The sequence below is a fragment of the Bubalus kerabau genome, chromosome 1 (genome assembly GCF_029407905.1).
Source record: "Bubalus kerabau isolate K-KA32 ecotype Philippines breed swamp buffalo chromosome 1, PCC_UOA_SB_1v2, whole genome shotgun sequence".
In the NCBI taxonomy this organism is placed as follows: Eukaryota; Metazoa; Chordata; class Mammalia; order Artiodactyla; family Bovidae; genus Bubalus; species Bubalus kerabau.
This window is the reverse complement of record NC_073624.1, coordinates 94,038,033-94,065,475: the sequence shown is the minus strand read 5'-3', so window position 1 is coordinate 94,065,475 and position 27,443 is coordinate 94,038,033. Positions and strand designations below refer to the sequence as shown.

The 27,443-nt window shown below is 50.8% G+C and overlaps 1 protein-coding gene and 1 non-coding gene across 2 annotated transcripts; one reads left to right on the top strand and one right to left on the bottom strand.

The window, feature by feature from the left end:
- Positions 1–27,443, top strand: GALNT6 (polypeptide N-acetylgalactosaminyltransferase 6). The gene is made up of 10 exons (XM_055583715.1): positions 1–584; positions 2,884–3,056; positions 12,884–13,033; positions 14,080–14,314; positions 17,769–17,886; positions 19,958–20,158; positions 20,688–20,819; positions 21,429–21,530; positions 23,500–23,652; positions 25,349–27,443. Exons 1-10 carry the CDS (start codon positions 94–96, stop codon positions 25,460–25,462), a joined length of 1,869 nt encoding a protein of 622 aa, XP_055439690.1. The 5' UTR covers positions 1–93; the 3' UTR covers positions 25,463–27,443.
- Positions 11,506–11,578, bottom strand: TRNAG-CCC (transfer RNA glycine (anticodon CCC)). Its single transcript has one exon. It is a non-coding gene; the product is annotated as a tRNA-Gly (tRNA).

Sequence of the window (27,443 nt, the reverse complement as noted above, 5' to 3'; positions counted from 1 at the left end):
CAGGGTGTGGCCACCACGACACCTCGCGCTGTTTCCAGGGCCAGGCCCAGCAGTCAGATCTGACTCAGCTGGGGTCCCCGTCGGTTCCAGAGGATGAGGCTGCTCCGCAGACGCCACATGGCCGTGCGCCTGGTCATGGTGGGCAGCGCCTTCGTGCTCTTTCTCTTCATCCTGCAGAGGGACGTAAGTGGCAGGGAGCAGGCCACAGAGAAGCCATGGCTGAGGTCCTTGGTGAGCCAGAAGGACCACGTCCTGGACCTCATGCTGGGGGCTGTGCACAACCTCAGGGACTCGATGCCCAAGTTCCAGATCAGGGCTCCGGAGCCCCAGCAGACACTGGCCTCCACCAACCAGTCCTGCCTCCCAGGTTTCTACACCCCAGCTGAGCTGAAGCCATTCTGGGAACGGCCGCCACAGGACCCCAATGGCCCTGGGGCAGATGGGAAGGCGTTTCAAAAGAAAGAGTGGACGCCCCAGGAGACCCAGGAAAAGGAAGAGGGCTATAAGAAGCACTGCTTCAATGCCTTTGCCAGTGACCGCATCTCCCTGCAGAGGGCCCTGGGGCCGGACACCCGACCCCCTGAGTAAGTAGCACCGCATCCCGGGGTGAGGCCAGGATTCTGCCAAAGGCGTGCCTGGTATGTCCACAGCCAATGGAAAGGGCCGACAGGGATTTTATTTTATATCAATATTTATTTACTTATTTGGCTGCGTCGGGTCTTTGTCGCGGCGCTCCAGCTCAGCAGTTGTGGCACACAGGCTTGGTTGCCCCAAGGCATGTGGGATCTTAGTTCCCCAATCAGGGATCAAACCTGCATCCCCTGCACTGCAAGGTAAATTCTTAACCACTGGACCACCAGGGATGTCCCTGACAGGGATTTTAGAATGTGGGCAAGGGTTTCCTCTAGGCCCTCATTTCTTCTCCTGAGCCACTTTCGTTATCCCAGGGGTTGGGATTCAAGGGCATCATGGTCAGGCCAGAGTCTCAGGGAGACCTGTGAGAGTGACAAACGATTGCGAAGGTGACAGGATCCAGAAAAAGGAACTCCTGACGGGGACCACAGCGGGCCGAGGGGTGACTAGGAGTGCCTGACTGCAGCCCACAGATGTGGGGGCCTCGCCCTCTGTCGAGAGGCTGGAGACCACAGGACTGTGCCGCTGAGCTCCTAACAGAGGACATTTCCCGAAAGCAGGCCTGGTAGTCAGGATTGCTGCTCACCTCCTGGTTTCTTTCAGTGAAGACTCATAGGGCCATGAACTCATTCCAACCAATTATTTGAACCTGTTTGTACTTTCAGTCCTGAGCAGTGAACCAGCTCTTAGATCTTTGAGCTGTAGCCACTTCAGTCTGTGCTCTTACTGGCCTCCCATCAAAGGTTTTGCGTCTTTCTCATGTAGGCATTGTCATTCCTGACTCAAGAGGAATACTGTTTTTGGCCTTTTCTCACATGGCAGTTAGGGACTTCCCCAGTGGCTCAGCCACAAAGGATCTGCCTGCAATGCAAGAGATGCAGGAGGCCTGGGTTCCATCCTTGGGTCATGGAGATCTGCTGGAGGAGGGAATGGAAACTCACTCCAGTATTCTTCCCTGGAGAATCCCATCAACAGAGGTGGGCTGCAGTCCATGGGGTCGCAATGACTGGGATGCAACTGAGCCTTCATGCCCACACATGGCAGTTTCCATTCTCAGGTTCTTGATTCTTTAGGGCTGGGAACCTGGAGTTCCTCAGATTTGGACCAAGTATTAGAGGCCTAGAACATGGAGCCACCCTGAGTTACCAGGACTCTTCACAGGGAAGGGCAGTGGGCCTGAGGGCAGCCAGTGGAGGAGGTCCGGGAGTCTTCTCTGGAGGGCCCCTGAGAAATCTCTCTGACCAGCAGAGGGAGTTTAAAAAGGGCCTTTAGAGACTTCCCTGACAGTCTAGGGCTGAGACTCCCCGCTCCCAGTGTAGGGGGACCAGGTTCAATCCCTGGTCAGGGAACTGGATCCCATATTCTGCAACTAAGATTAAAGATCCTGCATGTTGCACCTTAGACCCAGTGCAGCCAAATAAATAAATAAGTACTTTTTTAAAAGAAAGAAAGAAAGGGCATTAGGCTGCACAATTCCTTGAGATCCAGCATTGACACATTCCCAGCCCCACCTGAGATGGTGTGTCGGGGAGGGGGCAGTGCCGCCTAGTGCCCCAGAGTGGTTGGAGTGGATGAGGATAGAGAAAAGTCACAGGAAAGTGTTTGTGATAATAGATTCAGATTACAGGGAATTCATGAGGAAATGGGTTCGAGTGGAACCGTTCATAGTAAAGAGTAAAGCCTTTCTTTCCCTCTCACTGAATATGGAATTCGTAGTCACTTTTTCCAGATGTCAGAGTTGCCCTTTGTTACTTTCCCTCTGGGACCTCAGCAGGGGGGAATAGGTTTTGGGGTTTTTTGGGGGGGATCGTCTGTTTTTTGCCATGCTGGGTCTTCGTTGCTGTACACAGGATCTTTGATCTTAGTTGTGGCATGAGGCATATTTCAGTTATGGCATGCGGCATATTTCAGTTATGGCATGCAAACTCCTAGCTGCAGCACTTGCAATCTAGTTCCCCGACAAGGGACCGAACCCAAGCCCCCTGCATTGGGAGTGCAGAGTCTTAGCCACCAGACCACCAGGGAAGTCCCGAAAGAGAGGTTTTGGAGTGGGTTGGTTAGCACCTATGCAGAGGCTTAGAGTAGGCGGCAAATAGTGGATAAACTGGAAAAAGCATGCAGCTACTCCCAGCTCCAAAGGGGAACATAGGCTGGGGTTTCCGAGGAGCAGAGGAATCTGTGGACAGAGCCCTCCTGCCCCCGGGATTACCGGGGACCCGGAGAACTGTATCTGCACTTTCGCCCTTGCAGGTGTGTTGACCAGAAGTTCCGGCGCTGCCCCCCGCTGCCTGCCACCAGCGTCATCATTGTGTTCCACAACGAGGCCTGGTCCACTCTGCTGCGGACGGTGTACAGCGTCCTGCACACCACCCCTGCCATCCTGCTGAAGGAGATCATTCTGGTAGATGATGCCAGCACGGACGGTGAGGCTAGGGGGCCCCCGAGGAGGGGCCTGGGGTCTCCCCTGGTACTCTGGGAAAGAGGGCCTGCCGGTGTTCCCAAGGGAGCAGACACTGCCTCGTGGCCTGTTGTGTGGCATTCCAGCTCATCATAAAGGTCAGGAGCAGGAAGAAGGCAGGTGGGTGCTAGGGGGCAGGTAAGCCACATTCCTGAACTTGATTTGCATTTGACCCCTGAAGCTCCAAAAGCTTAGCTGTTTTGGCCTCAAGGCTTCCCTTAGAGCTGCCAAGCCCAACCCCAATTCAGAAATGCAGAAAGTAGGGACGGGCCTTCCCCTCTGTTTCCCACCTACTGGACCATTCTTTTGCTCTTGAAGATTCCATCTCAGAAGCCCTTCGTTGTAGTTGGTAATAGGCAAGTGAGTTTGCTCACCAAACTTCCACAGTTCAAAGCATTTTCACAAACATCTGCTGAGTTATTTGCGCCTGGTGCTGCCTTAGGCGTAGGAGATGACATGACAAATGACAAATTAGACAGATCTCGTCTTGAGTAGGCTAACAGCCCTCATAGTCAGATGACTGCTTACAGCACCAGCCGTGGTGGTGTGACCTGGAACACACCCTAGCGGGCATGAGAGGACACGGACTTGAGAGTCCAACACCCAGGAACTCAAATCCTAGCTCTGACTTTTCCTAGCTCTGTGACCTTGGGCAAGATACTTAGCCTCTCTGAACTTCCATCCTCACATTTTTTTTGTTTTTTCAAATATTTATTTATTTGCCTGTGCCAGCTCTTAGTTGAGGCGTGCAGATCCTTAGTTGCAGCATGTGGGATCTAGTTCCCTGATCAGGGATCAAACCTAGGACCCCTGCATTTGGAGTGTGGAGTCTTAACCACTGGACCACCATGGAAGTCCTTCAGTCCCTTCTAAAAATGAAGATAATTGACTCCCTTGCAAGGTGGACAAGGGATCAGAGATAGATGGTAAATGAGATTGTTCATGTGCTGTGGAGTACTTAGTTTCCAGTAAGAGCTCCATATGCATTCAGTTCAGTTTAGTTCAGTTGCTCAGTCCTGTCTGACTCTTTGCGACCCCATGAATCGCAGCACGCCAGGCCTCCCTGTCCATCACCAACTCCCGGAGTTCACTCAGACTCACGTCCATCAAGTCGGTGATGCCATCCAGCCATCTCATCCTCTGTCGTCCCCTTTTCCTCCTGCCCCCAATCCCTCCCAGCATCAGAGTCTTTTCCAATGAGTCAACTCTTCGCATGAGGTGGCCAAAGTACTGGAGTTTCAGCTTTAGCATCATTCCTTCCAAAGAACACCCAGGACTGATCTCCTTCAGAATGGACTGGTTGGATCTCCTTGCAGTCCAAGGGACTCTCAAGAGTCTTCTCCAACACCACAGTTCAAAAGCATCAATTCCTCGGCGCTCAGCCTTCTTCACAGTCCAACTCTCACATCCATACATGACCACTGGAAAAACCATAGCCTTGACTAGACGGACCTTTGTTGGCAAAGTAATGTCTCTGCTTTTTAATATGCTGTCTAGGTTTGTCATAGCTTTTCTTCCAAGGAGCAAGTGTCTTAATTTCATGGCTGCAGTGATTTTGGAGCCCCCAAAAATAAAGTCTCTCACTGTTTCCATTGTTTCCCCATCTATCTGCCACAGAGTTATGGGACCAGATGCCATGATCTTAGTTTTCTGAATGTTGAGTTTTAAACCAACTTTTTCACTCTCCTCTTTCACTTTCATCAAGAGGCTTTTTAGTTCCTCTTCACTTTCTGCCATAAGGGTGGTGTCATCTGCATATCTGAGGTTATTGGTATTTCTCCCGGCAATCTTGATTCCAGCCTATGCTTCTTCCAGCCCAGCATTTCTCATGATGTACTCTGCATAGAAGTTAAATAAGCAGGGTGACAATATACAGCCTTGACATTCTCCTTTCCCGATTTGGAACCAGTCTGTTGTTCCATGTCCAGTTCTAACTGTTGCTTCCTGACCTGTGTACAGGTTTATCAAGAGGCAGGTCAGGTGGTCTGGTATTCCCATCTCTTTCAGAATTTTCCACAGTTTCTTGTGATCCACACAGTCAAAGGCTTTGGCATAGTCAATACAGCAGAAATAGATGTTTTTCTGGAACTCTCTTGCTTTTTCAATGAATCAGCGGATGTTGGCAATTTGATCTCTGGTTCCTCTGCCTTTTCTAAAACCAGCTTGAACATCTGGAAGTTCACGGTTCACGTATTGCTGAAGCCTGGCTTGGAGAATTTTGAGCTTATTTTATTCTTTGTACGGGAGCAGTGCACTGTAGGAGATGTTATTTCTGTGTGGCCTGGCTGAGACATCCACATTGGATTAGAGCTTCACCTGGAAGCCCAAGTGTCCAGGGAGAGAAGAGATGTTTCAGGGCAGCCCCAGAAGAGAAAACAGCATCAGCAGAGCTCAAGAGACATTGGTATTTGTTCTGTGGGAAATGACGCTAAAAAGATGTTGAATTAAATCCTTGCATGCATGCTAAGTCACTTCAGTCATGTCCGACTCTTTGCGACCTCATGGACTGTGGCCCACCAGGCTCCTCTGTCCATGGGATTCTCCAGGCAAGAATACTGGAGTGGGTTGCCATGCCCTCCTCAAGGGGATCTTCCCAACCCAGGGATCGAACCTGTGTCTCTTATGTCTCTGGCATTGGCAGGCAGGTTCTTTACCACTAGCACCTCCTGGAAAGCCTGAATGAAATCCACACCGTGCTGAAAATATTTATCTGGGGGGAAGAAAATGAATCACTGAAGGTGCTTAAGCTGGAGAGTGACCTCGTCTCAGAAAGGTGGCAGCTTTGGGGAGGGTGATTGTCAGGAAGAGAAGCAGAGGACCTGAATCCAGAGAGGAAGTCCTGACAGTCACTCAAGCATGAGATGCCGGGGCCAGAACTAGAAAAGCACTGTAGGACCCCTGCAGCAGTAGGCTGGGGTCCTCTAAGAGCTGCGCTTTCCTCCCAGGTGGCAAGTGGGGTCTGGGCCCTCCCAGTTTGGCTCCCTGTACCTGTGCTCCCATATTGAGGGCAGGAACCACAGGGGTTCCTCCGGCAGCCCAGCTGCTGATACACCCTTTCCCTTCCCAGCCCCCTCCTGCCCCCTGGGAAAGAGGACTAGAGCCAGGGAGGACAGAGGGAGGAGGTGCTGAGTAGGGGTCTGTGAGCCCGTTTCCTCTGGGAGCTCTCACTTTCCTGGGAAGGGCAGACAAGTATCAGAGATGCGTGAAAGGGTCTGGTGGACAGGGAGCAGAGAGATGAGCTTGTGGAAAGGGAGGGGCAGAGAGTCTGGCAGAGAGGGTTGGGACTTGGGAGTGGCCTCTGGGGAATCTTAGGAGCAGTAGAATGGTTGTAAGGAACGGGAACCAGTGTATCCATTGCCCTCCAGCTCAAACTGGGCTGTCTTGTAACCCTTATTCCCACAACCCTGAGTGGCCTGTCCCTCAGAAGTTTCTTGCCTTGAATCACATGTGGTGGAGTTTTCTAAACTGTCCCAGCCTGTCACTCAGAATTGTGTAAGTAAAAGGCACACTGCCCAGCTGGGTGACTCCTCGGACCAGGCCAGCCAATGACATAGTGCCAGGCTGGCATGGGCAGTTTCAAAAAGGCAGAGTGGCCTGTGCCTGTTAGGGGGACTTGGCAGTAGCTACTCCAAAGAGCCTGCCGCTCTCGGGCCACCAGACATGTTCCCATTCCTTCCGGTGGCCTCTCCCTTGTTGCCCTGGACTGTCTCAAAGAGCCGAGTCCAGCATCTCAGAATCTCCTGTCTGAAAAACCAGAACCAGCCGTTCTTACTTTCTTGGGTCCTGGCCTCCTGTGACAATCTGTTAAAAGCTATGCCCTTCTCTCTAGAGGGCTTCCCAGGTGGCTCAGTAGGTAAGGAATCTTCCTGCCATGCAAGAGTCACAGGGGATGTGGGTTTGATCCCTGGGTTGGGAAAATCCTCTGGAGGAGGGCATGGCAGCTGACTCCAGTATTCTTGCTTGGTAAATCCCATGAACAGTGGAGCCTGAAGGGCTGCAGTCCATGGGGTCCCAAAGAGTCAGACACGACTGAAGCGCCTAAGGACACAGGCAGTCCCTAGAATAGCGCACAGCTGCTACAAGGGTGCACACACCCACATTTGTGATTTCAGGGAGTTTGTGGACCCCAGGATAAACCATCCTACCTTGAGGGCTTTGAGACTTTAGAGAGACTTTCAGCAAAGAAAGAAAAATATCCTCAGATCCACGGTAATCTCTGCAGCCATAGCGGGATAAAGTTCCCCCACAACTGACCGTTTGATCAGATTAACTGGCTCTCATTACACACTTGAGGGCTGTGTCTGTGCTGAAATTCAATGTCCAGGCTCTCTGTCCTCCTGTCCAGGTGCCCAGCAGCATGGTTTGAGCACAAGCGTACAGGCATTTGATACTGGGGGGCAGGTATCAGAAAGAGGTCTGGAGCCAGGCTGAAGAGCTTTTTCTTTTCCTACCTCACAGTCCTTTCCCAGGCTCAGGCTTCCCTCCTGCATGGCCAGGTCAGCACCTGAGGCCCACCCTTGATCTGGCGTGTTTCACAAGCTCCCCAAAACTGGCCTTTCCAAGCCTGTCAATCTACCATGCTCCCAACAGGGCTTCCCTTGTCCAAAGCCCCCCTCTGCCCCAGGTGGGGAGGCTGAGGCAGGGAACCTATGCTGCCCTCCTGTGGGAATTCACTAAATGAGGGGGAGGAATTCAGACACTTACCAGGGACCCAGAGAGCTGAGCAGAAATAAGAGCAGGGTGACTGCAGAGATGTGAGCAAGGAGGCAGAAACAGCACTGGTGCAAACTGAGTTTACAGAGGTGAACAGCGCTGAATCGCAAGACCTTTGCGAGCAGCAGTCAGTGTTTGGACTTTTAGGGGGTATGTGGTAACATATACATAAAATTTACCATCTTCACCATTTTTAAGTGTGCCATGCAGTGGCATTAAATACATTCTCATTGTTGTAAAACCATCGCCAGAACTCTTTCAGCTTCCCAAACTGAAACTCTGCGCCCATTAAACAATAACTCCCTATTCCCAGCACCCCAGCCCCTGGCAACCCCCATTCCACTTCCGGTCTAGGAACTTGACTACTCTCGATACCTCGTATAAGTGGAATCATGCAGTGTGTGACCTTTTGTGTCTGGCTTATTTCACTAAGCATAACATCTTCCAGATTCATCCATGTTGTGATGTGTCAGAATTTATTTCCTTTTTAAGACTGGAAAAGGGCACGACCAATCCACTCCAGTATTCTTGCCTGGAGAATCCTATGGACAGAGGAGCCTGGTGGGCTACAGTCCCTGGGGTCTCAAAGAGTCAGACACGACTAAAGTGGCTGAGCACACACAGAGCACACATGCATGTCATTGTTAGTATAGTTCACATTTTTTATTCATTCATTCACCCATGGAGATTTGGGATTGTTGCCACATTTTTGGCTATTGTGAATAATAGCCATAATATTGCTAACCACATGGGTATACAAATACTTGTTTGAGTCCTGATCTCTATTATTTTATTAAATACCCAGAAATGGAATTGCTGTATCATATGGTAGTTCTTTGTTTAACTTTTTGAAGAGCTATCATACTGTTTAGATTTTTTTTCTTAATTTTTGGTGGCACCCTGAAGCATGTGGGACCTTAGTTCCCCGACCAGGGGTTGAACCCATGACCCCTGCATTGGGAGATGCAGTCTTAACCACTGGACCAGCAGGGAAGTCTCTGGAGTCTTTTTTTTTTTTTTAATGGCTGAGCTGGGTCTTCATTGCTGCACAGGCTTTTCTCTGCTCGTGGAGAGTAGGAGGCTACACTCTGGTTCTGGTGCGCAGGTTTCTCATTGCCGTGGCTTCTCTTGCTGCAGAGCACAGGCTCTAGGGCACTCGGGCTTCAGTAGCTGCAGCACATGGACTCAGTAGTTGCAGTTCCCAGGGTCTAAAGCACAGGCTCAATCGTTGTGGCCCATGGGCTTAGTTGCTTCAGGGCATGTGGGATCTTCCGGGATCAGGGATCGAACCTGTCTCAGCTGCATTGGCTGGTGGTTTCTTTACCACTGAATCACCAGTGAAGTCTTGGATTCACTTTTTTAAGTGAAATTTTAAACCATTATAGTGACATGATCTGATGTGTGGTTTTGAGAATTCACTGTGGGTGCTGTGTCAAGAGGAGACTGGGGGCGCTTCCCTGGTGGTCCAGCGGTTAAGACTATGTGCTTCCACTGCAGGAGGCATGGGTTCAATCCCTGATTGGGGAACTAAGATACCACATGCCTCACAGCATGGCCAAAAAATAAATAAAAATAAAAACTGACGCAAAAAAAAAAAATCTGTGATGAACAAAAAAATCAAAATTGAAAAAAACAAAAAAGAGTAGATTGGGAAGCGGCGGGGTATAGAATAGAGGTCAGGAGATGTTAAGACATTATTGCTGAGGTACAGTGAGGATGGAATACTGGCCTTACTTGCTGATGGACATTGTGGGGAGTGGGAAGAGGAGGAGAGTTTAGCACAATTCCTAGGTTAGAGCAGCTGTTGGGATAATGGTACACAGGGGAGGCTGGGAGGGCAGGTGGGGAAGAAATCTGGGGTTCAATTCAGGCGTGTTAGGTTTCTGGGTTTTTTGTTTTGTTTTTATTTGGCCACAAGGCATGCAGGATCTTCCCCAACCAGGGATCAAACCTGTGTCCCTTTCAGTGGAAGCGCGGAGTCTTAACCACTGGACCGCCAGAGAAATCCAGTTTTGTGGTTTGTTAGACATCCAAGTGAAGATTTAAAGCCAGGAAAAAAGGCCCAGGGGCATCTGCATATAGATGGTATTCCACACAAGGGACTGAGTAAGGCGTATATAGGGGAGCTCACAGGAGTCTTGTAGACTTTGATTGTGAGGAATGAACCTAAATGAGGAGGCTGCTCACCTGGGGACTATAAGAGAGAATGGATGGGCCCATCTGTCCTCCATGCTCAGCTTTGCTGCACTCCGCTCTGGGGTGGCTGTCCAGTGGGTCCAAAGAGGGACATTACTCAGGGGTGTTGTCTCACCCCCTTCAGAGAGCCTGAGGCTCAAGCCCAGAATTCCCAGGTCCCGCCTAGCCGCCGGGATTGAAGAGAAGGGGTGGGAGAAGGGCTCTGTAGAGCTCAGGCGCCCCTGACGTTCACGGCTCAGTGTGTGGCAGGCCATTACCACAAAACCCACTTCCTCTGATGTTCTGTCTCCGGGTTCTCTCCATCACATGAACTTCCTGTGAGCACAGCTGTGTTCTCAGGGGAAACGTCAGCCATGCTGAGAAGGCAAGGCTGCCATGCAGAGTTCCTCCCACCTCCCTGTTAGAGCCCACGCTGGGGCCTGTACCTGGAGGATGAGCCTAGGAGCTCTGAGCAGGCAGGACCCAGACCTGCCCGGGACAGTGGCTGGCACCTGGAAGCGTGTTTGCAGGTATACGCTAAGTGAGTGCTGGGCTGAAGCTGCCAAATGAGGCTAATTTTGACTCATAAACCCCAGGGACAATACTTCCTATTTCGTAACATTTTAATCTTCACGTGGGTGCTCAGTCGTTCAGTCATGTCAGACTCTTGGTGACCCCATGGACTATAGCCCAGCAGGCTTCTCTATCCATGGGGATTCTCCAGGCACGAATACTGGAGTGAGTTGTCATTTCCTTCTCCAGAGGATCTTCCCAATCCAGGGGTCAAACCTGTGTCTCTTGGGGCTCCTGCGTTGGCAGGTGAATTCTTTACCACTGAGCTCCGTAGGAAGCTCTTTAATCTTCACAGAGAAGATTAAATAAGAAAGTCAGCATGGAAGCATCTGGTCCCATGACTGGCATGTAGTAGATGCTCCAGTATTTGGACACAATGTGTGTGTGTGTGTGTGTGTGTGTGTGTGTGTGTTTCAAAGTGGAGAGAGGGACTTCCCAGGTGGTCCAGTGGTTAAGACTTTATGCTTCCACTGCCAAGGACCCTGGTTCAGTCCCTGGTCAGAGAACCAAGATCCCACATGCCACATGGCATGGCCAAAAATAAGAAGTAGAGAGGGAGAGATCAACCTGCACAAAAACAGCCCCCAGTTTGTGCAATATGACGCTGGGAGCAAGGCCTAAGCACTGGGCTGACCCCATACCCTCGAGAGAGGAAGGATGCAGTCAGCCTTCACTCCTGCCCCACACCACCACTTCTGAAACCACAGGCCATCCATTCTGCACAGTGGGGAACAGAGCAGCTGCACAGATAAACCAAAACAGCACTTAATGAATCATCACTACGATTTGGACTGTTCCAAGATGGATTGCTTCAGAATAGGGTTATTTTTTAAAACTATGTATATATTTTAAATCTTGAGTAAGTGTATTTTATTTTTTATTATTTGTTTATTTGGCTGCACGAGGTCTTAGTTGTGGCACACAAGATCGATCTTGCGGCATGTGGGGTCTAGTTCCCTGACCAGGAATCGAACCTGGGCTCCCTGCATTGGGAGTGCAGAGTCTTAGCCATTGGACCACCAAGGAAGTCCTTAGGGCTATTTTTAATGCCCTGAGGGTTTCTGACTGATTTACAAGGGTCCTGAAGTGAGCCCTCTCTCAGAATGAACTGGAAATCTCATCAGATACCCCGCCCTTCAAAGAGCCTTCCACACCCCCTCTCCAATTCGGCCGTTGGCCCCTCCTGCAGTCTCCCCCAGCCCTGCGCCACCTCTGGCTGTTCCTTCATCACCTACCCTGCAGTCACCCGCTCCCTGGGCAGACAAGCTCACTGCTGTGCCTGGCTATGCAGGCACTGGGTATCTGGTTTTTAAATTTAATTTAAAAGCTGTTCTGCATCATTTCATCTTCCTAAGAATTCCACGTGCAGAGGAGGTAATAAAGAGGATTAGAGTAAGACTTCTTGCTGCTGTCCCAGAAGCCAGAAATGAACACTTGTGTATGCTCTACCTGTCAGGCTTGCTCTGAAGAGCCTGGGAGACAGGGACTTGGACACAGAGAAATGACTGCCAAACCCTCCGTGTGGAAAGGAGGGGAGGCCTGAGACACAGCTCTGAAAATCTGGAGCTGAGAGGGAGCTGAGGCCAAAAGAGGCATCCGAGAGCCGTCAACAGAAGTTTATGCTTGATTTGAAACCAAAGAAACATAGCTCTGAGGTCCTGTCTCTGACATCAGAGAAGTCGCCCCGGTACACAGACACAGGGTGGGCACTGCGGAGCCAGTGGAGTGTCCTGGCAAGGTGGCCATGTGCTGTGGGAACCTCCTCCATCCCCCGACGCCCACCTTGGGCTTCGGTGAAGTTGTTCAGCACAGTAGGTGCGAGAGAGGGTTAAAATGCAGGCCTGCTGGAGGCCTGAGAGTGCCCGGACCTGGCACCCGCAGAAGATTATGTGTGCTTCCCTTGTAGCTCAGTCAGTAAAGAGTCTGCCTGCAGTGCAGGAGACCGGTTCAGTTTCTGGGTCGGGATGATCCTCTGGAGAAGGAAATGGCAACCCACTCCAGTATTCTTGCCTGGAGAATCCCATGGACAGAGGAGCCTGGCAGGCTGCAGTCCATGGGGTTGCAAAAGTCGGACACGACTGAGCAACTAAACCACCACCAAGTTGCTTCTGTTGTGTCCGATTCTGTCCGATTCTCCAGGCAAGAGTACTGGAGTGGGTTGCCATGCTCTCCTCCAGGGGATCTTTCCAACCCAGGGATCGAACCCATGTCTCTTACATCTCCTGCATTGGCAGGCAAGTTCTTTACCACTCGGGCCACCTGGGAAGTGCAATGGGGGGTTAGGTTTGTGACAAAGTGTTGAGGGGGTGGCAATGACCCTGTGCCTTCCAGAGTACTTGAAGGAGCCCCTGGAGCAGTACGTGAAGCAGCTGCAGGTGGTGCAGGTGGTGCGGCAGCAGGAGAGGAAGGGGCTGATCACTGCCCGGCTGCTGGGGGCCAGCGTGGCCCAGGCGGAGGTGCTCACCTTCCTGGATGCCCACTGTGAGTAAAGGGGCCGGCCCGGCTCGGCCCCCCTTCCCTCCCTGGCAGAAGGAAAAGCTGGGACCCCCGCATCACCCAGGCCCCTGCCTGCTCTGCTGTCCCAGGAGCGAAGCAGGCTTGGGACTTCCCCAGATTCTTCTACCCTTCTCTCACCCCATTCCCTAGGATGGTTATCAGGAGGCACGCACAGCCCTAAAACCACTAAAACTAAAACCTAAAACTGTGGTGACCCCTCAGTTGCTGGGAGGATGCTCTAGAACCCAGACACTCCTCTCCCCACTCCCCTGATCTGTACCTCATTCTGAGCTCAGCCCCTCGGACAGGCTCCTATTACCTCTGGGCGCTGTTCGGTGTGGCCCTTTCCACGTGGAAAGGAAGGCCTGCTTTTTGCCCCCAAACAATACACTTCCCTTGCTGTTGTCGGGGGGGGAAAGTGTCCCCTGAAAGCAGTGATACGTATTCTGAGAAGCTGTAGACTTGGAGTCAGAAGACCTGGATTTGTGTTCTGACCCTGCCATTAACTGAGCCTCAGTCTTCTCCTTTATCAAGTGGGATAAGGATGCCAGCCATACTCACCAACAAAATCATCACTCCAGGGGCCAAATCATCTCTGCGGTTCATCAGAAATCCCCAAGGGGTGATTATTCTGCAGCTAGAGCTGAAGCATGAGGTGCAGAGACCCCAGGGAGAGGGGCACCCCCTCATGAGACCCTCACTCGGGTGGGGAGAGTCAGCTGAGTGGCTAGCCTGCAGACCCTGAAGACAGCCCTCTACGGCCTCCCTGTGCCTTTGAAGCCTCCATGTTACTCCCCTGATACCTCTGTTCTCCCCTCCAAAGCCACTTCCACCTCTCTGGGAGGAGGGGCAGGGATAGGCGGGTCCTGGGAGATCTCTGTCCACTCTCTGTGGCTGTGGAGCTTGCACGTGTTTTCCTGCCTACCACTGGGGAGCGGGCACTTGTCTTCCTGGGGCTCCCCACTGGCTGGGGGGTGCAGGCTGGCCGGGGGGCAGCACCTTGACTGCTGTCTCCTGGCCCCGGCCTGCAGGTGAGTGCTTCCACGGCTGGCTGGAACCCCTCCTGGCTCGCATCGCCGAGGACGAGACGGTGGTGGTGAGTCCGAACATCGTCACCATTGACCTGAACACTTTTGAGTTCTCCAAGCCCGTCCAGAGGGGCCGAGTCCAGAGTCGGGGCAACTTTGACTGGAGCCTGACCTTCGGCTGGGAGGTTTTACCGGCACGAGAGAAGCAGAGGCGCAAGGATGAGACCTACCCCATCAAGTAAGTACCGTAGCCTTGTGCGCCCCCAGCCTGGCCTCTGCAGTCACAGGGACCCGGGCCATCTCAGGTCAGCGTTTATTAGGTGTTGTGTGAAGAGCTTAGCATATTTAATCATCATCCCCTTGAGGTAGCTACTATGATTAGCCTGTTTTGCAGATGAGAACACTGAGGTTCCTGGTAGTTAACAGTTGGCCCCAGACTATACCACCCTGGAAACTGGGGGAGCAAGAATGCCCATCCCACTAGTTGGCCACAAGCCTGTGTCCCCACCATGGTGCTGTCCTGCCCAGTACATAACAGTTGGCCCTCACTCTCCATCTTCCTTGTGCCAGGCCCTGGGTTCAGGGCTTTCTGTACTTTGTCTCATTATTTCTTCCCTACAGGTAGAAAGGACATGACTGCTGCTTGCAGAGAGATAGTGGGTAGAGACCATTGTAAAACAGCCATTATAATAAGAGTGGGTGATGTGTGCAGCCAAGTGGCCATCTTTGAAAAGACTGAGAACGTCTTAAAGGAAGATAGACAGATGTCCTGCAATTGGCAATGTGTTGCAGTTGTCCTGAACTTTTTCAGGAAAGGGCCAGATAGCAGATATTTTAGGTTTGGCCAGGCTAGGGCGTCCCAGGTGGCGCAGTGGTAAAGAATCTGCCTGCCAGTGCAGGAGATGCAAGAAATGCAGGTTCAATCCCCTGGGGTAGGAAATGGCAACTTACTCCAGAATTCTTGCCTGGAAAATCCCAGGGAGAGAAGAGCCTGGTGGGCTGCAGTCTGTGGGGTTGCAAAGAGTTGGACACAACTGAGCACGTACACACATACATACATGCAGCTACAAAAAAGAATCTTTCCAAAATGTAAAAACTATTCTATGCCAGAACCTTAGAAAGTCAGGCCAGCTTTGACCCACAGGCCACAGTCTGCCAGCCCCTGAGCTAGAAGGCAGGTGCTTGAAAGCTTATCCATCGTTTGATGCCCAGCTGGGTTTGCCTTCTCCCAACACACCCACCCTGCTCCTCCCTCTCAGACTGCCGTGTGGGTGCTGTTGGAGACCACAGACGTCTCAACCAGACTGAGTTGAGGAGTGAGTTTTAGAGTATCCATTGCTTCTGGATTATCTGTACCACTGTTTTTCTATACTGGCCAGGAAACTGAAGGTTCAACCAAACATATACCAGGGGTGGTGGGAAGCAGAGGTTGGGGATATAGTGAGCAGAGTTGGGAGGGAAGCCTTTTTCCCCTTCCATGTCCCTAGATCCTAAGAAATGCTGCCCAGAGCCTCAGTAGAGAGGCTGCAGGAAGGAATCCCATGGATCTGGAACAGCCAGCTGCTCTGTCTCCTTTGGAAGGAAGAGAAGCAGCAGCAGAAGGGGCAGAAAGGAAAGGAGAAGACAGGGGAGAGAAAAGAAATTGGAACTCCCTATTGATTCTCTGCTTGATTCATAGATGTCTTTTGTTTGGGATGCACAGCAACAAAGTCCCCTCCCCCCAGGCTAGGGACCAGGCACACAGTGGCACAGTCAGGGACAGGGCACCTGGCCCCCACCCATCACTGACGTCCCCTGCTCTGATGTCCAAGGACCATGCAGCAGGAAGACAAAGCTCCAGTGTTTGAGGAATGAGTCTGCCCCCTGGTCCGAATGCCCTGGTGCTGTGCTTGCTTGCCTCAGGCACTTTGCTGGGTACCCGCCAGGAGACCTGCAGGCAGCACCCTCCCTTCCTCCACTCCCAAAGTTAACAGGAGACTAAGGAGAGGTGAGGACCCAGGGGACCTCAGGAAGCAGGTCCTGGCAAATACAGAAGGTTTTCTCTGAAAATACAGAGAGTTTCCAGAGGTTGCCTATTGGTTGTGGGTCTGTAGTGACATTCCCCGTGTAATTTATCCTCAGAGATAATTTGTCAGTGACTTCTTAGTCAGAGGGACCTCCCAAAACCAAGAGACAGGGACTTCCCTGGTGGTCCAGTGGTTAATATTCTGAGCTCCAAATGCAGGGATCTGTGTTTGATCCCTGGTGAGGGACCTAGCTCCCATATGCCACACTAAAGATCCTGAGTGCTGCAAATAAGACCTGGTGCAGCCTAAATAAGTAAATAAATACTAAAAAGAAAAAAGCCAAGAGACGGGTTTAGGTCCAGGAGACCCTCAAGAAGCAGCCAGTTAGTTCCAAAATGCTCATCTAGGGTCCAGGACTCTCTGAGCCTTACTTGGGCTGGCTTAGAACCCCCTAGGAGAAGCCAAAGCCAGGAACAAAAAGCCTGCCTGAGCTTGAGGGTTTCCCAACCGAAATTCCTTCCAGAAGGTGCTACATGAGCCAACCTCAGGGCAACGAGAACAGCGGTAGGGTAACACCAACTTCAGGCTCCTGTGTGGTTGCCTTGACTAGTCAGCCAGTGAATACGGATTGAGGCCCTGCTGTGTCTGAAACACCTTGACTGATCCTGGGCTTACACAGAGGGTTTCTGCTTGGCTGTGCCACATGGAGCCGCCCACTGAGGGCAGCAAAGCCCCATCGAAGCCAGCCTGGCCTGCCACAGAGACCAACTGTGACTGATATGTGTGCACTCCTGTCTCCCCAGCTCCCACCCCTGCCTTCAATCCTTAGCTCAGCCCCTGTTGTGAGCAACGTGGTATCTAAGTTCTTGATGTTTTGTCAGTTTATCTAAATGTGGGTCTGTGCCTCCCTGCCTTTGTCCGAAAGCCAGAATCTTTTTGTAATCTTCAAATGCTCCCTTTAGTCCAAATTGAGTTTAATTTCACCTCACTTCCTACCTTGTTTCCGGGAGCACCTACGTCCAAAACCATTTTCACAGAGCTTCTGATGACTGAGTATCTATTGTGCTTTATGAACTTTGCTGCCAGAAAGCAAAAGATGGTGACTTTTCTCTCAGCTACTACCCTCTCTCTCTACTGATCTCTTTACTCTGTATGACTAATACATAGCACAACCGCAGGTAGCCTGTGTGTAATATATCCAGTTGAATGAGTAAATAAGTGCCTTTTATTATTATTTATTTACTTACTTACTGTTGGCTGTGCTGAGTTTTCATTGTTGCGCATGGGCTTCTCATTGTGGTGGCTTGTCTTGTTGCAAACAACCGGCTCTAGGTACGCCGGCTCTCTGAGGCCTATAGAATCTTCCTAGACCAGGGATCGAACCCATGTCCCCTACATTGCAAGGCAGATTCTTAACCACTGGACCACCAGGGAAGTCCATGAGTACCTTTCAGAAGACAGTCGTGATCTTTACATCTCTCTTGGACCCAGTCCTAGAAGGCAAAGAATAAAAGCTCAATAAACATTTGCTAAGTGAATGAGGTAGTGGCTTCATATCCCAGACGAGAAGAAAGGAGGAGGGAGGGAGTCTTAGAAGATCTGCGGTGAGTCCGCCCCTTTCCAGGCTGGGCTCCGCCCCCCCTTTACCCCCAGAAGATGCACATGCTTTTCCCTCTGTCTCTCCAGATCCCCGACGTTTGCTGGTGGCCTCTTCTCCATCTCCAAGTCCTACTTTGAGCACATCGGTACCTATGATAATCAGATGGAGATCTGGGGAGGGGAGAACGTGGAAATGTCCTTCCGGGTGAGAGCGAAGAGGGCTTCGTGGGGGAACCACAACGTCCCGGGGTACGGATGACCCAAGACCCTGTCTCTTAGGCAGCAGCAGGGTTGGCATATCTGGAGCTGAACTTAGAAGGGTGGCTCTTCCCCGTCATGGCTCCACCTTTCCTCTGCCCCCCACCCCAACCCCCCGTCCATGGCAGTAGGGCCATGGGACTCAGATTGGACATATGGGAAGAGATGACTGGGCAGAACCCCTCAGAGGGAAGGGATAGTTGGGTAACAGGGAACGGACATCTGGGGACCAGTGACATCTTTCATGACGTCTGTGGGAACAGAATTAGGGTGAAGGTGGGACAGGTCAGTAAGCAGTCATTATCCTTTTACTGGAAAAACCAGGCTCCACTTTCCAGGTCAGAGTACACATGCCTTGGTAGCTTTGGAGCTACCCTCCCCTATGCTCAGTATGCTCTTCATAACTGTAAGAGAAGATGATGGCCCAAATTCTGGTGGACCCCAGAACTCTGAGAGATTCCAGGAATAAAGCAAATCAGGATTAGGTTAGCAAGAAAGGCTTCCTTGTGGTGAAATCGACAAAAATCTCTGACCAGGGGAAAGTAATTAACAAGGAAATGAGCTTGCTTATGAAGTCATTTGGATGGCATCTTCGACTCAATGGACACGAGTTTGAGCAAACTATGGGAGCTAGTGAAGGACAGGGAAGCCGGGTGTGCTGCAGTCCATGGGGTTGCAGGGAGTCGGGCACAACTGAGGGATTGAGTAACAACAGTGAAGTCACTTATCACAATGCCTGGCATGTATAAGCACTTCATTGACATCATTGCTGTTACTATGGCTATGATTATGCATTTCTGTTGCTGCTGTATGAATAGCACTGAAACATGTATATTACCATATGTGAAACAGATTACCAGTCCAGGTTCGATGCATGAGACAGGGTGCTCAGGGCTGGTGCACTGGGATGACCCTGAGGGATGGGATGGGGAGGGAGGTGGGAGGGGGGTTCAGGATGGGGAACACATGTACACCCATGGCTGATTCATGTCAATGTATGGCAAAACCACTACAATATTGTAAAGTAATTAGCCTCCAATTAAATAAATAAATAATTAATAAATAAAATTAATAACAACATACCTCCCAATATAAAACCTAAAAAAAGAGAAGATGCAAGCAGAAAGGGTGTCCTAAACCAGCCCTCTGACAGAGAACGGTCACCAGCTTAGCACCATAATTCCCAGGGTCCTGATTCTGGGCTAGTTCATGAGCCTCTGACCTCTGTTCAGTCTTTCTGTAAGGAGGCTACTGTACTAAAGGTCAGGTGATTGCCATAAACCACCTGATGGTGGCTTTTGATCAGTGCATTGATGCTTTGATTGGGTCACAAGTCCATCTCCATTTGAAGGAACTTGAGTTCCTGAGTTTCCAGTAACACTTGAGTGAGCTGATAAAATCACCTTTCTGGGTCAAAAAGCCAGGTGGCACCAGAGCTCAGAGTAGGTAGATGGATGTAAACTTGGCCATCTGTCTCTTCTCCAAAGTGGGCCCTGGTAACCCTCAGGACCCTGCAAATTTCCACTTGCTTAAATCAAAAGTGAACCACATCAGAGAGCCAGGGATTGTGTAGTTATGGCCTGTGATGAAGCCTGCTGCTGCTGCTGTCGTGTCTGACTCTGTGCGACCTCATAGACGGCAGCCCACCAGGCTCCTCCATCCCTGGGATTCTCCAGGCAAGAACACTGGAGTGGGTTGCCATTTCCTTCTCCAATGCATGAAAGAGAAAAGTGAAAGTGAAGTCGCTCAGTCGTGTCCGACTCTTAGCGACCCCATGGACTGCAGCCCACCAGACTCCTCCGTCCATGGGATTTTCCAGACAAGAGTACTGGAGTGGGGTGTCATTGCCTTCTCCAGTGATGAAGCCTAGTCAGTGTCTTTTTTTCCAGGGGGAGAGAGGGGCATTTCCCTGATTTCATGGACCTGGGGTCTGGCACCCTGGGAATGGAACAGAGTTGCTTGGGGTAGGTTGTCCCACCCACCTGCTGAAAACCCCATCCCATCTCATCTTACGGCAGGTGTGGCAGTGCGGCGGCCAGCTAGAGATTATCCCCTGCTCTGTGGTTGGCCACGTGTTCCGTACCAAGAGCCCCCACACCTTCCCCAAGGGCATCAATGTCATTGCTCGCAACCAAGTGCGCCTGGCTGAGGTCTGGATGGATGGCTACAAGGAGATTTTCTACAGGAGAAATCTGCAGGCAGCACAGATGGCCCGAGAGGTGAGAGGGGGGGATGCTCAGGAGATGTTAAGATGAAGAGAAGGGCATAATCACAGACCCTGATCCAGGGCTTCATGAGGCCCACTCAGCTCCGCCACCCGGTGCCTTTACCCCTCAGGCCTTGGGAGCTAGAGCCCAGGCTCTATTTTGGAGGCTAGAGAATGAGGAAGGGCAGGCTTTGTTGTCCCTGCCTGGAGAGCCCTAGCAACTTTAGAAGGGGAGGGAGATGAGATTTGGAAGAAGAACCTCTTACAGGAAGAATGACTTTGCTCTGAGAAACTAGGAATTGAAGACTGGAGTAAAACTGAGAGTTCACAGGAGATGGGGAGTGCTATGGGTGGGGATCCCAAAGCCAAGGCAAGGGGTTTGGGATTAGATGTGGAGCCGAGCCAGGGACCCCAACTGACTGGGAATGAGCATGAGACGCATTCTGGGAGAAAGTGGTCCCAGAAACCCTAGGCTACATCTGCCCAGACAGGAAGGCCAAGACAAGTGAAACTGACCCTTTGGGGGCTGCCTTAATTGACAGAAATCCTTTGGCGACATTTCGGAACGACTGCAGCTGAGGGAACGACTAAACTGTCGCAACTTTTCCTGGTTCCTGGACAACGTTTACCCGGAGATGTTTGTCCCTGACCTGAAGCCCACCTTCTTTGGAGCTGTGAGTGTTGAGAACAAATATGCCTACCCATCATCCCAGAAGCCCCTGGAGAAGTTTCAGGACCACTGAGCCCATAGCTGGATGAGAAACAATCGATTTTTACTCTCTACACTCGTTTATCCAGGAAGGGGACCTGGAGGCCACCCGGGCTTCTAGAGCTAGCTGAAAACTTCATAAGGAGGAAACCACCTGTAAGCAGTGATTCTCACCCACTCACTTGCATCAGTCACCAGAAAGGCTTGTTAAGACACTGCGTGTTGATTCAGGAGGACTGGGATGGGGCCTGACAATTTGCATTTTTAACAGCCCTCAGGCGATGCTGAGGGTCGGGGGATCACACTTTGAGAACCACTGCTCAGAAGGACATTCCTACAGGCTGAGGGCTTCTCCCAGAGACCTGACTGGTTGCCCACCCTGCCCTTGCCCAGCCCCTGGGTTCTGCACCTCATTTGCTATTCACTCCAGGCATCTGGGTTAATAAGCGAGGGAGGAAGGTCACAGAGGGGGAATGCAGCCATTTAGATTTATTCCAAATGGACCCCACACTACAAACCTAAAAACCCCCTCACTGTGTTCCCCTGGGCTCCCTCTCTGCTCACCATCCTGCAGCTCAAGAACCTCGGCGTGGATCACTGTCTGGACGTGGGAGAGAACAACAACGGGGGAAAGCCCCTCATCCTGTACACCTGCCACGGCCTCGGTGGCAACCAGGTACACAGCCCAGCCCCTGACTGGCCTGTCTCCCGGGCACCTCCTCTCTGCACACACCCCCTTTCTCCACACAGAGTAGTCTTTCCTGAGGACTAGGGCACGAGAGATCCAGAAAAAGGAGGAGATACCAGTCCTGCCCTCAGGAAGCCCCCAGTCTGAGGGGAAACGCATGATACAGACAGATAAGGTCCTAAGTGTGGATCAAGGGCATCCAGAGAGGAGTGAGCGGCAGTGCTGGCTGGTAGAGAGGGGCTGGCGGGGAGGATTGTTTATCACAGGAAGCGTGCTGGAGGATGTGAGCTGCTGAGTGATGTTTTAGGGTGACTGTGAAAATTTTTTGAGCCCGTTCCCTCACCTACACTCAACCTTTTTTTTTTTTTTTTTTTTTGCTATTTCCAGGAGGCCCATTTATTATATTTTTTAAGTGATGAACTTTTGACTTGACTTTTGAAATTTATTTATTTTTGGCTGATCTGGGTCTTCATTGCTGCACACAGTCTTTCTTTAGTTACAGTGCTTGGGCTTCTCATTTCAGTGGCTTCTCTTACTGCAGAGCACAGGCTCTAGGGTGCTCAGGCTTCAATAGTTGTGACACCTGGGCTCAATAATTGTGACTCAGAGGCTCTAGAATCCAGGCTCAGGAGCTGCGGCACAGGGGCTTAGTGTCCCAAGGCATGTGGGATCTTTCCAGATCAAACATCGAACCGGTGTCCCCTGCATTGCAAAGTGTATTCTTAATCACTGGACCACCAGGGAAGCCCTTACATTCAACTATCTTCAATGCGTCCCCTGCCCAGAAGCTACCACTCTGATCCTACCACCCATCAGTGACCCCAAAACAACTCCCTACTGACACCTCACAGTTACCTGCACCCACTGTAAGGGCCTATTTTCCCCGGGCTACAATGTCCAGCTCTTTCCTGAGGAATAACTAGTAACCTCCCCGGCCCCAGTTCTTCAATCTACCCTGAAGGCCCAGTGTTAGATAAGTAAGAGGCACTTGAAGCAGAGCTGAAGGAAGGAAAAAGTGGCAGGGGACACTGAATAGGATGCCAATGTGTGCAAGTGAAGACAGAGTCATTCTGAAGCCATTTCCTGTACCACTGGCCTGCACAGTGATTTTAGGTGGTATACTGGTGAGCATTTTTTCTATAAAGAAAGCTGAGTGCCAAAGAATTGATGCTTTCGAACTGTGGTGTTGGAGAAGACTCTTGAGAGTCCCTTGGACTGCAAGGAGATCCAACCAGTCCATCCTAAAGGAGACAGTTCTGGGTGTTCATTGGAAGGACTGATGTTGAAGCTGAAACTCCAATACTTTGGCTACCTGATGCCAAGAGATGACTCATTTGAAAAGACCCTGACGCTGGGAAAGATTGAGGGCAGGAGGAGAAGGGGATGACAGAGGATGAGATGGCTGGATGGCATCACTGACTCGATGGACGTGAGTCTGAGTGAACTCAGTTGGTGATGAGTTGGTGATGGACAGGGAGGCCTGGCGTGCTGTGATTCATGGGGTTGCAAAGAGACACGACTGAGCGACTGAACTGAACTGAACCTATTAACAAAAAAAGAACCAGCATATCAAACACATGATTTCACAGATAACGCTTTAAATGAGGCAAAGTTCATTTTTTTTTACTTTTTTTTTTTTGGTCGAGCCTTGCAGCTTGCAAGATCTTAGTTCTCTGACCAGGGATCGAACCCATACCCACTGCAGTGGAAGTTCCCTGGACTGCCAGGGAATTCCCTAAGTTAAATTTTTACCTAAAGAAAAAATATTTAGTAACTATTATCTACTATTCCAGTATAACCCAGATACGGTGGCACATGAATTACTGAAATCTTGGCACCCACTCACTTCCTCCCCAAGAGGCCATCTGTGATTGGTATCTCTGGGCTGTTGGCTTTGGGAGGTGGCAGGCAAACTCTCCACCTGTCCCTCAGAACCTTCTCTTGCCTTGTGTTCTAGTACTTTGAGTACACAACCCAGAGAGACCTTCGCCACAACATCGCAAAGCAGCTGTGTCTACATGCCAGTGCTGGTACTCTGGGCCTTAGGAGCTGTCACTTCACCGGCAAGAATAGCCAAGTGCCCAAGGACGAGGAATGGGAATTCACCCAGGTGAGTCAGCTGTCCCAAAAGCTCAGAATCAAGAACCTGAGACCACAACTGCCCCCTCCCTTCCTTCTGCATCTTCTTCCTGAGATACTATGAGATGGATCCAGACAATGTAGAAAGTATAGAGAATGTAAGCTTGGTCACAGGCAGGGTTCACAGGACTTAAGTAATGTTTGGTGATGGCTGATTCTGGTTGATATAAAGATGGTGGTGGGGTCATGGTCTAGGGCCAGCTCATAGTTCAAGTATTTTTAGGCTGAACTCCAGTAGATGAAGAGTCACTCATGGTTCCCGCCTGGCCTCTGTGTGCTAAGCACAAGGCTGTACACTCATGTACTTTGGTTTGGTTAATCTTCCAGAGGCTCTTCCCAAGTAGGTGGTGTCCCCATGACTAGAGATGGGCCAGAAGCAGCTCAGCAAGTTTGTGTCTGGCCCAAGATCCTTCACTAGTAAATGATAGACCTGGGGTTCGGACCTAGATAGATCAGATCAGATCAGATCAGTCGCTCAGTTGTGTCTGACTCTTTGCGACCCCATGAATTGCAGCACACCAGGCCCCCCTGTCCATCACCAACTCCCTGAGTTCACTCAGACTCACATCCATCGAGTCAGTGATGCCATCCAGCCATCTCATCCTCTGTCGTCCCCTTCTCCTCCTGCCCCCAATCCCTCCCAGCATCAGAGTCTTTTCCAATGAATCAACTCTTCACATGAGGTGGCCAAAGTACTGGAGTTTCAGCTTTAGCATCATTCCTTCCAAGGAAATCCCAGGGCTGATCTCCTTCAGAATGGACTGGTTGGATCTCCTTGCAGTCCAAGGGACTCTCAAGAGTCTTCTCCAACACCACAGTTTAAAAGCATCAATTCTTCAGTGCTCAGCCTTCTTCACAGTCCAACTCTCACATCATACATGACCACAGGAAAAACCATAGCCTTGACCAGACGAACCTTTGTTGGCAAAGTAATGTCTCTGCTTTTCAATATGCTATCTAGGTTGGTCATAACTTTCCTTCCAAGGAGTAAGCGTCTTTTAATTTCATGGCTGCAGTCACCATCTGCAGTGATTTTGGAGCCCAAAAAAATAAAGCCTGACACTGTTTCCACTGTTTCCCCATCTATTTCCCATGAAGTGGTGGGACCTAGATAAGTCTGACTCAAAAGCAGTGGTTCTTTCCATTACACTGCCCTGCCTCGGGATGAATGATGTAACTTCTACAGGATTGGGCTCAAACTAGCAGCCTCCGATGAGCCTCCACACCCACTCCACCCCAATCCCTAGTCCTGGGCTTAGGAAAAGAGGAGCCTAACCTTGGGGCTACAGCGAAGGGAGTAGTCTGAATATGATCAAAGGCAGAAAGTGCGGGTAGACCACAGTGGCCCAGGTCTTTGAGATTGGCCATCTGGAGGCAGTTTTCATTTTCATTTCGTCCTGAAAGCATTTTTCAGTTAGCCCGTGGTCCTGCCTTCCTGTGTTGCAGTTATTCATGCTAAAGCTGGAGGTGGGGAATTGGCACCCAGCACAGGAATGCATCTCATCAGAGTATCTGGCATCCAAGGAAAGGAATGCGGAAGTACCCCCCCTGTGCCTTTCTGGATTTCCCTTCCCTTTGGTTCACGGTCCTCATCTCATTCCCCCTAGCAGTACTATCAGAAGTCTGAGGCCTAAACTGACCCTTTGTTTTGCTGTGTCATCTTTTAGGATCAACTCATCAGGAACTCAGGATCTGGTACCTGCCTGACATCCAAAGACAAAAAGCCAGTCATGGGCACCTGCAACCCCAGTGATCCCCACCAGCACTGGCTCTTCATTTAGGCCCTGGGTCGCCCCCGTGGGAGTTCCCACAAGCTTCTCAGGAAACAGAACCTGGGGGAACCTGACCAGCAGCTTCCCTGCCAGCCTTAAAGATGGATCTCAAACCCAGTGGAAGTCAAGGCAGAACCTTCCTACTCCTTGCAACAACATTGGGCCTGTTTTCTTTCCTCCACATTGGTAGGCAAGACCATTAGAACACATAAGACGGGGCCTAGAGCTTTCCTTCTGTCCTAGAAACAGACCTCCAAAGCAGAGGACGCAGCTGGGGAAGGACCCAGGGCAGCAATGACAAACTCAAGGAAAGCGCCTCTGCAGCCACGTCCTGGACCCCTGGTCATCTAGGACACCTGCAGCTTCCACTGAACTATAGAATCTATCAGAGGAATTGGAGGTCTAAGGCTCCCTTGCTGTTTTTACCTGAAGCACCCTGACAGTGCTTGACAGGTACACAACAGTCCTGTGAGAAAGACAGGAATCACCGTGCCCATTTTATAGACAAGAAAACTGAGGCAGAGAGAAGTAAAGGAGCTGGTCTGTATTCCACAGCTGGTGCGTGGCTGGAGCTGAAACTGAGGCTCAAATTTGAACCTTGAACTCAGGCTCCTCCCACCATGAGAACACTAAGCAACTAGCCATCAACTCTCCACTCTTTTTTCACTCCAGTCTGATCCTTTCTGGCTGACTGGTCTCCATAAAGCCTAGAACAGTGGAGCCAGGTAACCATGAGGGAGACCACATTTGGGAATCCTGTGATGTTCATTTTGAAAGAAACCTTGTGGAGCTAGCTAGTGATTCTCAGGTTTAGGCCCCAGAGCCTTTTTTTCAATGCTCCTCGTATAATGTAGTTCCAAAGCAAATTAGCCATGGATGAAAATGAAGGCGGGATGAGAGCAGTGCCCACCAGGCCTTGATTTTCCAAAGGTCTGCAAGCACAATTTAAAAATCCTTGTTTTAATCCAAGCCTATCATTTTCATATTATGAAACCAAAGCCAGATAAGAGAAGTTACTTGCCCTAGGCCACACAAGGAGGTAATGGCAACCCAGAAGCTAGGACCCAGATAAGGCTAACAGAATCCCTGGGAAGTCTGAGGAAGCAGGGCTCACGGGTAGCCTGGAGCATGACTTTGTGACTGGCCTGGTCTGCTGTTCTCGCATGAACTCCCCACGTGGAGCAGGCCTGCTGTGCATGTCGGCTCTTCTCCAAGCAAGTTGGACCCTACCACACACGGCCGCTTTGCCTGAAGTAGAGAACCCCAGCTGCCTGAAAGAGGACTCATTGCTTCTAGGAGGGATTCCTACTTTGAGTAGCGAGCTGTCATCTTGGGGATCACCACATGAGGGTGCCATGGGACCACAGCTGCCTCTCCTTCCCACTCAGGAAGTCTAGGTCCCATGGTGTAGCCCAGCCGAAGAGAAAGAAGAGTGGCCAGCAGCGGGGAAAGGGGAAAGTTCTTTCCCAGCAAGAGAAGAGAATGGCGCATAGATCCCAATGGAAATAAAGGTTTTATGGCATGGGTGAAGGAAGTTGGCATTGGGTTCCTCTTCTTCTGGCTTGTCCCTTAGCTGATCTGTTTGGAGGATCTGCTGCTTCGAGTTGTGAAGAACCACGCACATCTGAAAAGTTCTCTCACAGCCACTGTCTCTTGTCTCTAGATATCCTCTAGCTTTCAATCTGGCCTACACAACTGTGTCAAGCACGAGCAGACATGAGGAGATATGAGGCTTCCCCCTGTGGAACTCCCACTCGAGCTGGGAAAAAAGCTGTGAACAAGTCATACCAAAACTAGAGATTTTCAGAGCTGGACTAGGTGAGTTAGAGCAGTTCCTTTCCTTTAGGGAAATCAAGGAAGCCTCACAAAGAGGCTTCACATTTGACCTTAGACCTCAAAGGATGAATCCTCAGGTAGGAAGAGCTCAGTAAGGAAAGATCTCACATGTCAGAAAAGTTGCAGAGGGACAGCAGAACAAGTGGACGTGGGA

What these genes read in the sequence shown, in the direction of transcription:
- GALNT6 (XM_055583715.1), top strand. Translation starts at nt 94, where the DNA reads ATGAGGCTGCTCCGCAGACGCCACATGGCCGTGCGCCTGGTCATGGTG. An exon ending in CAGCACAGATGGCCCGAGAG is followed by an intron (nt 20,159 to 20,687) that starts GTGAGAGGGGGG and finishes CTTAATTGACAG; the next exon opens with AAATCCTTTGGCGACATTTC. An exon ending in ACGGCCTCGGTGGCAACCAG is followed by an intron (nt 21,531 to 23,499) that starts GTACACAGCCCA and finishes CTTGTGTTCTAG; the next exon opens with TACTTTGAGTACACAACCCA.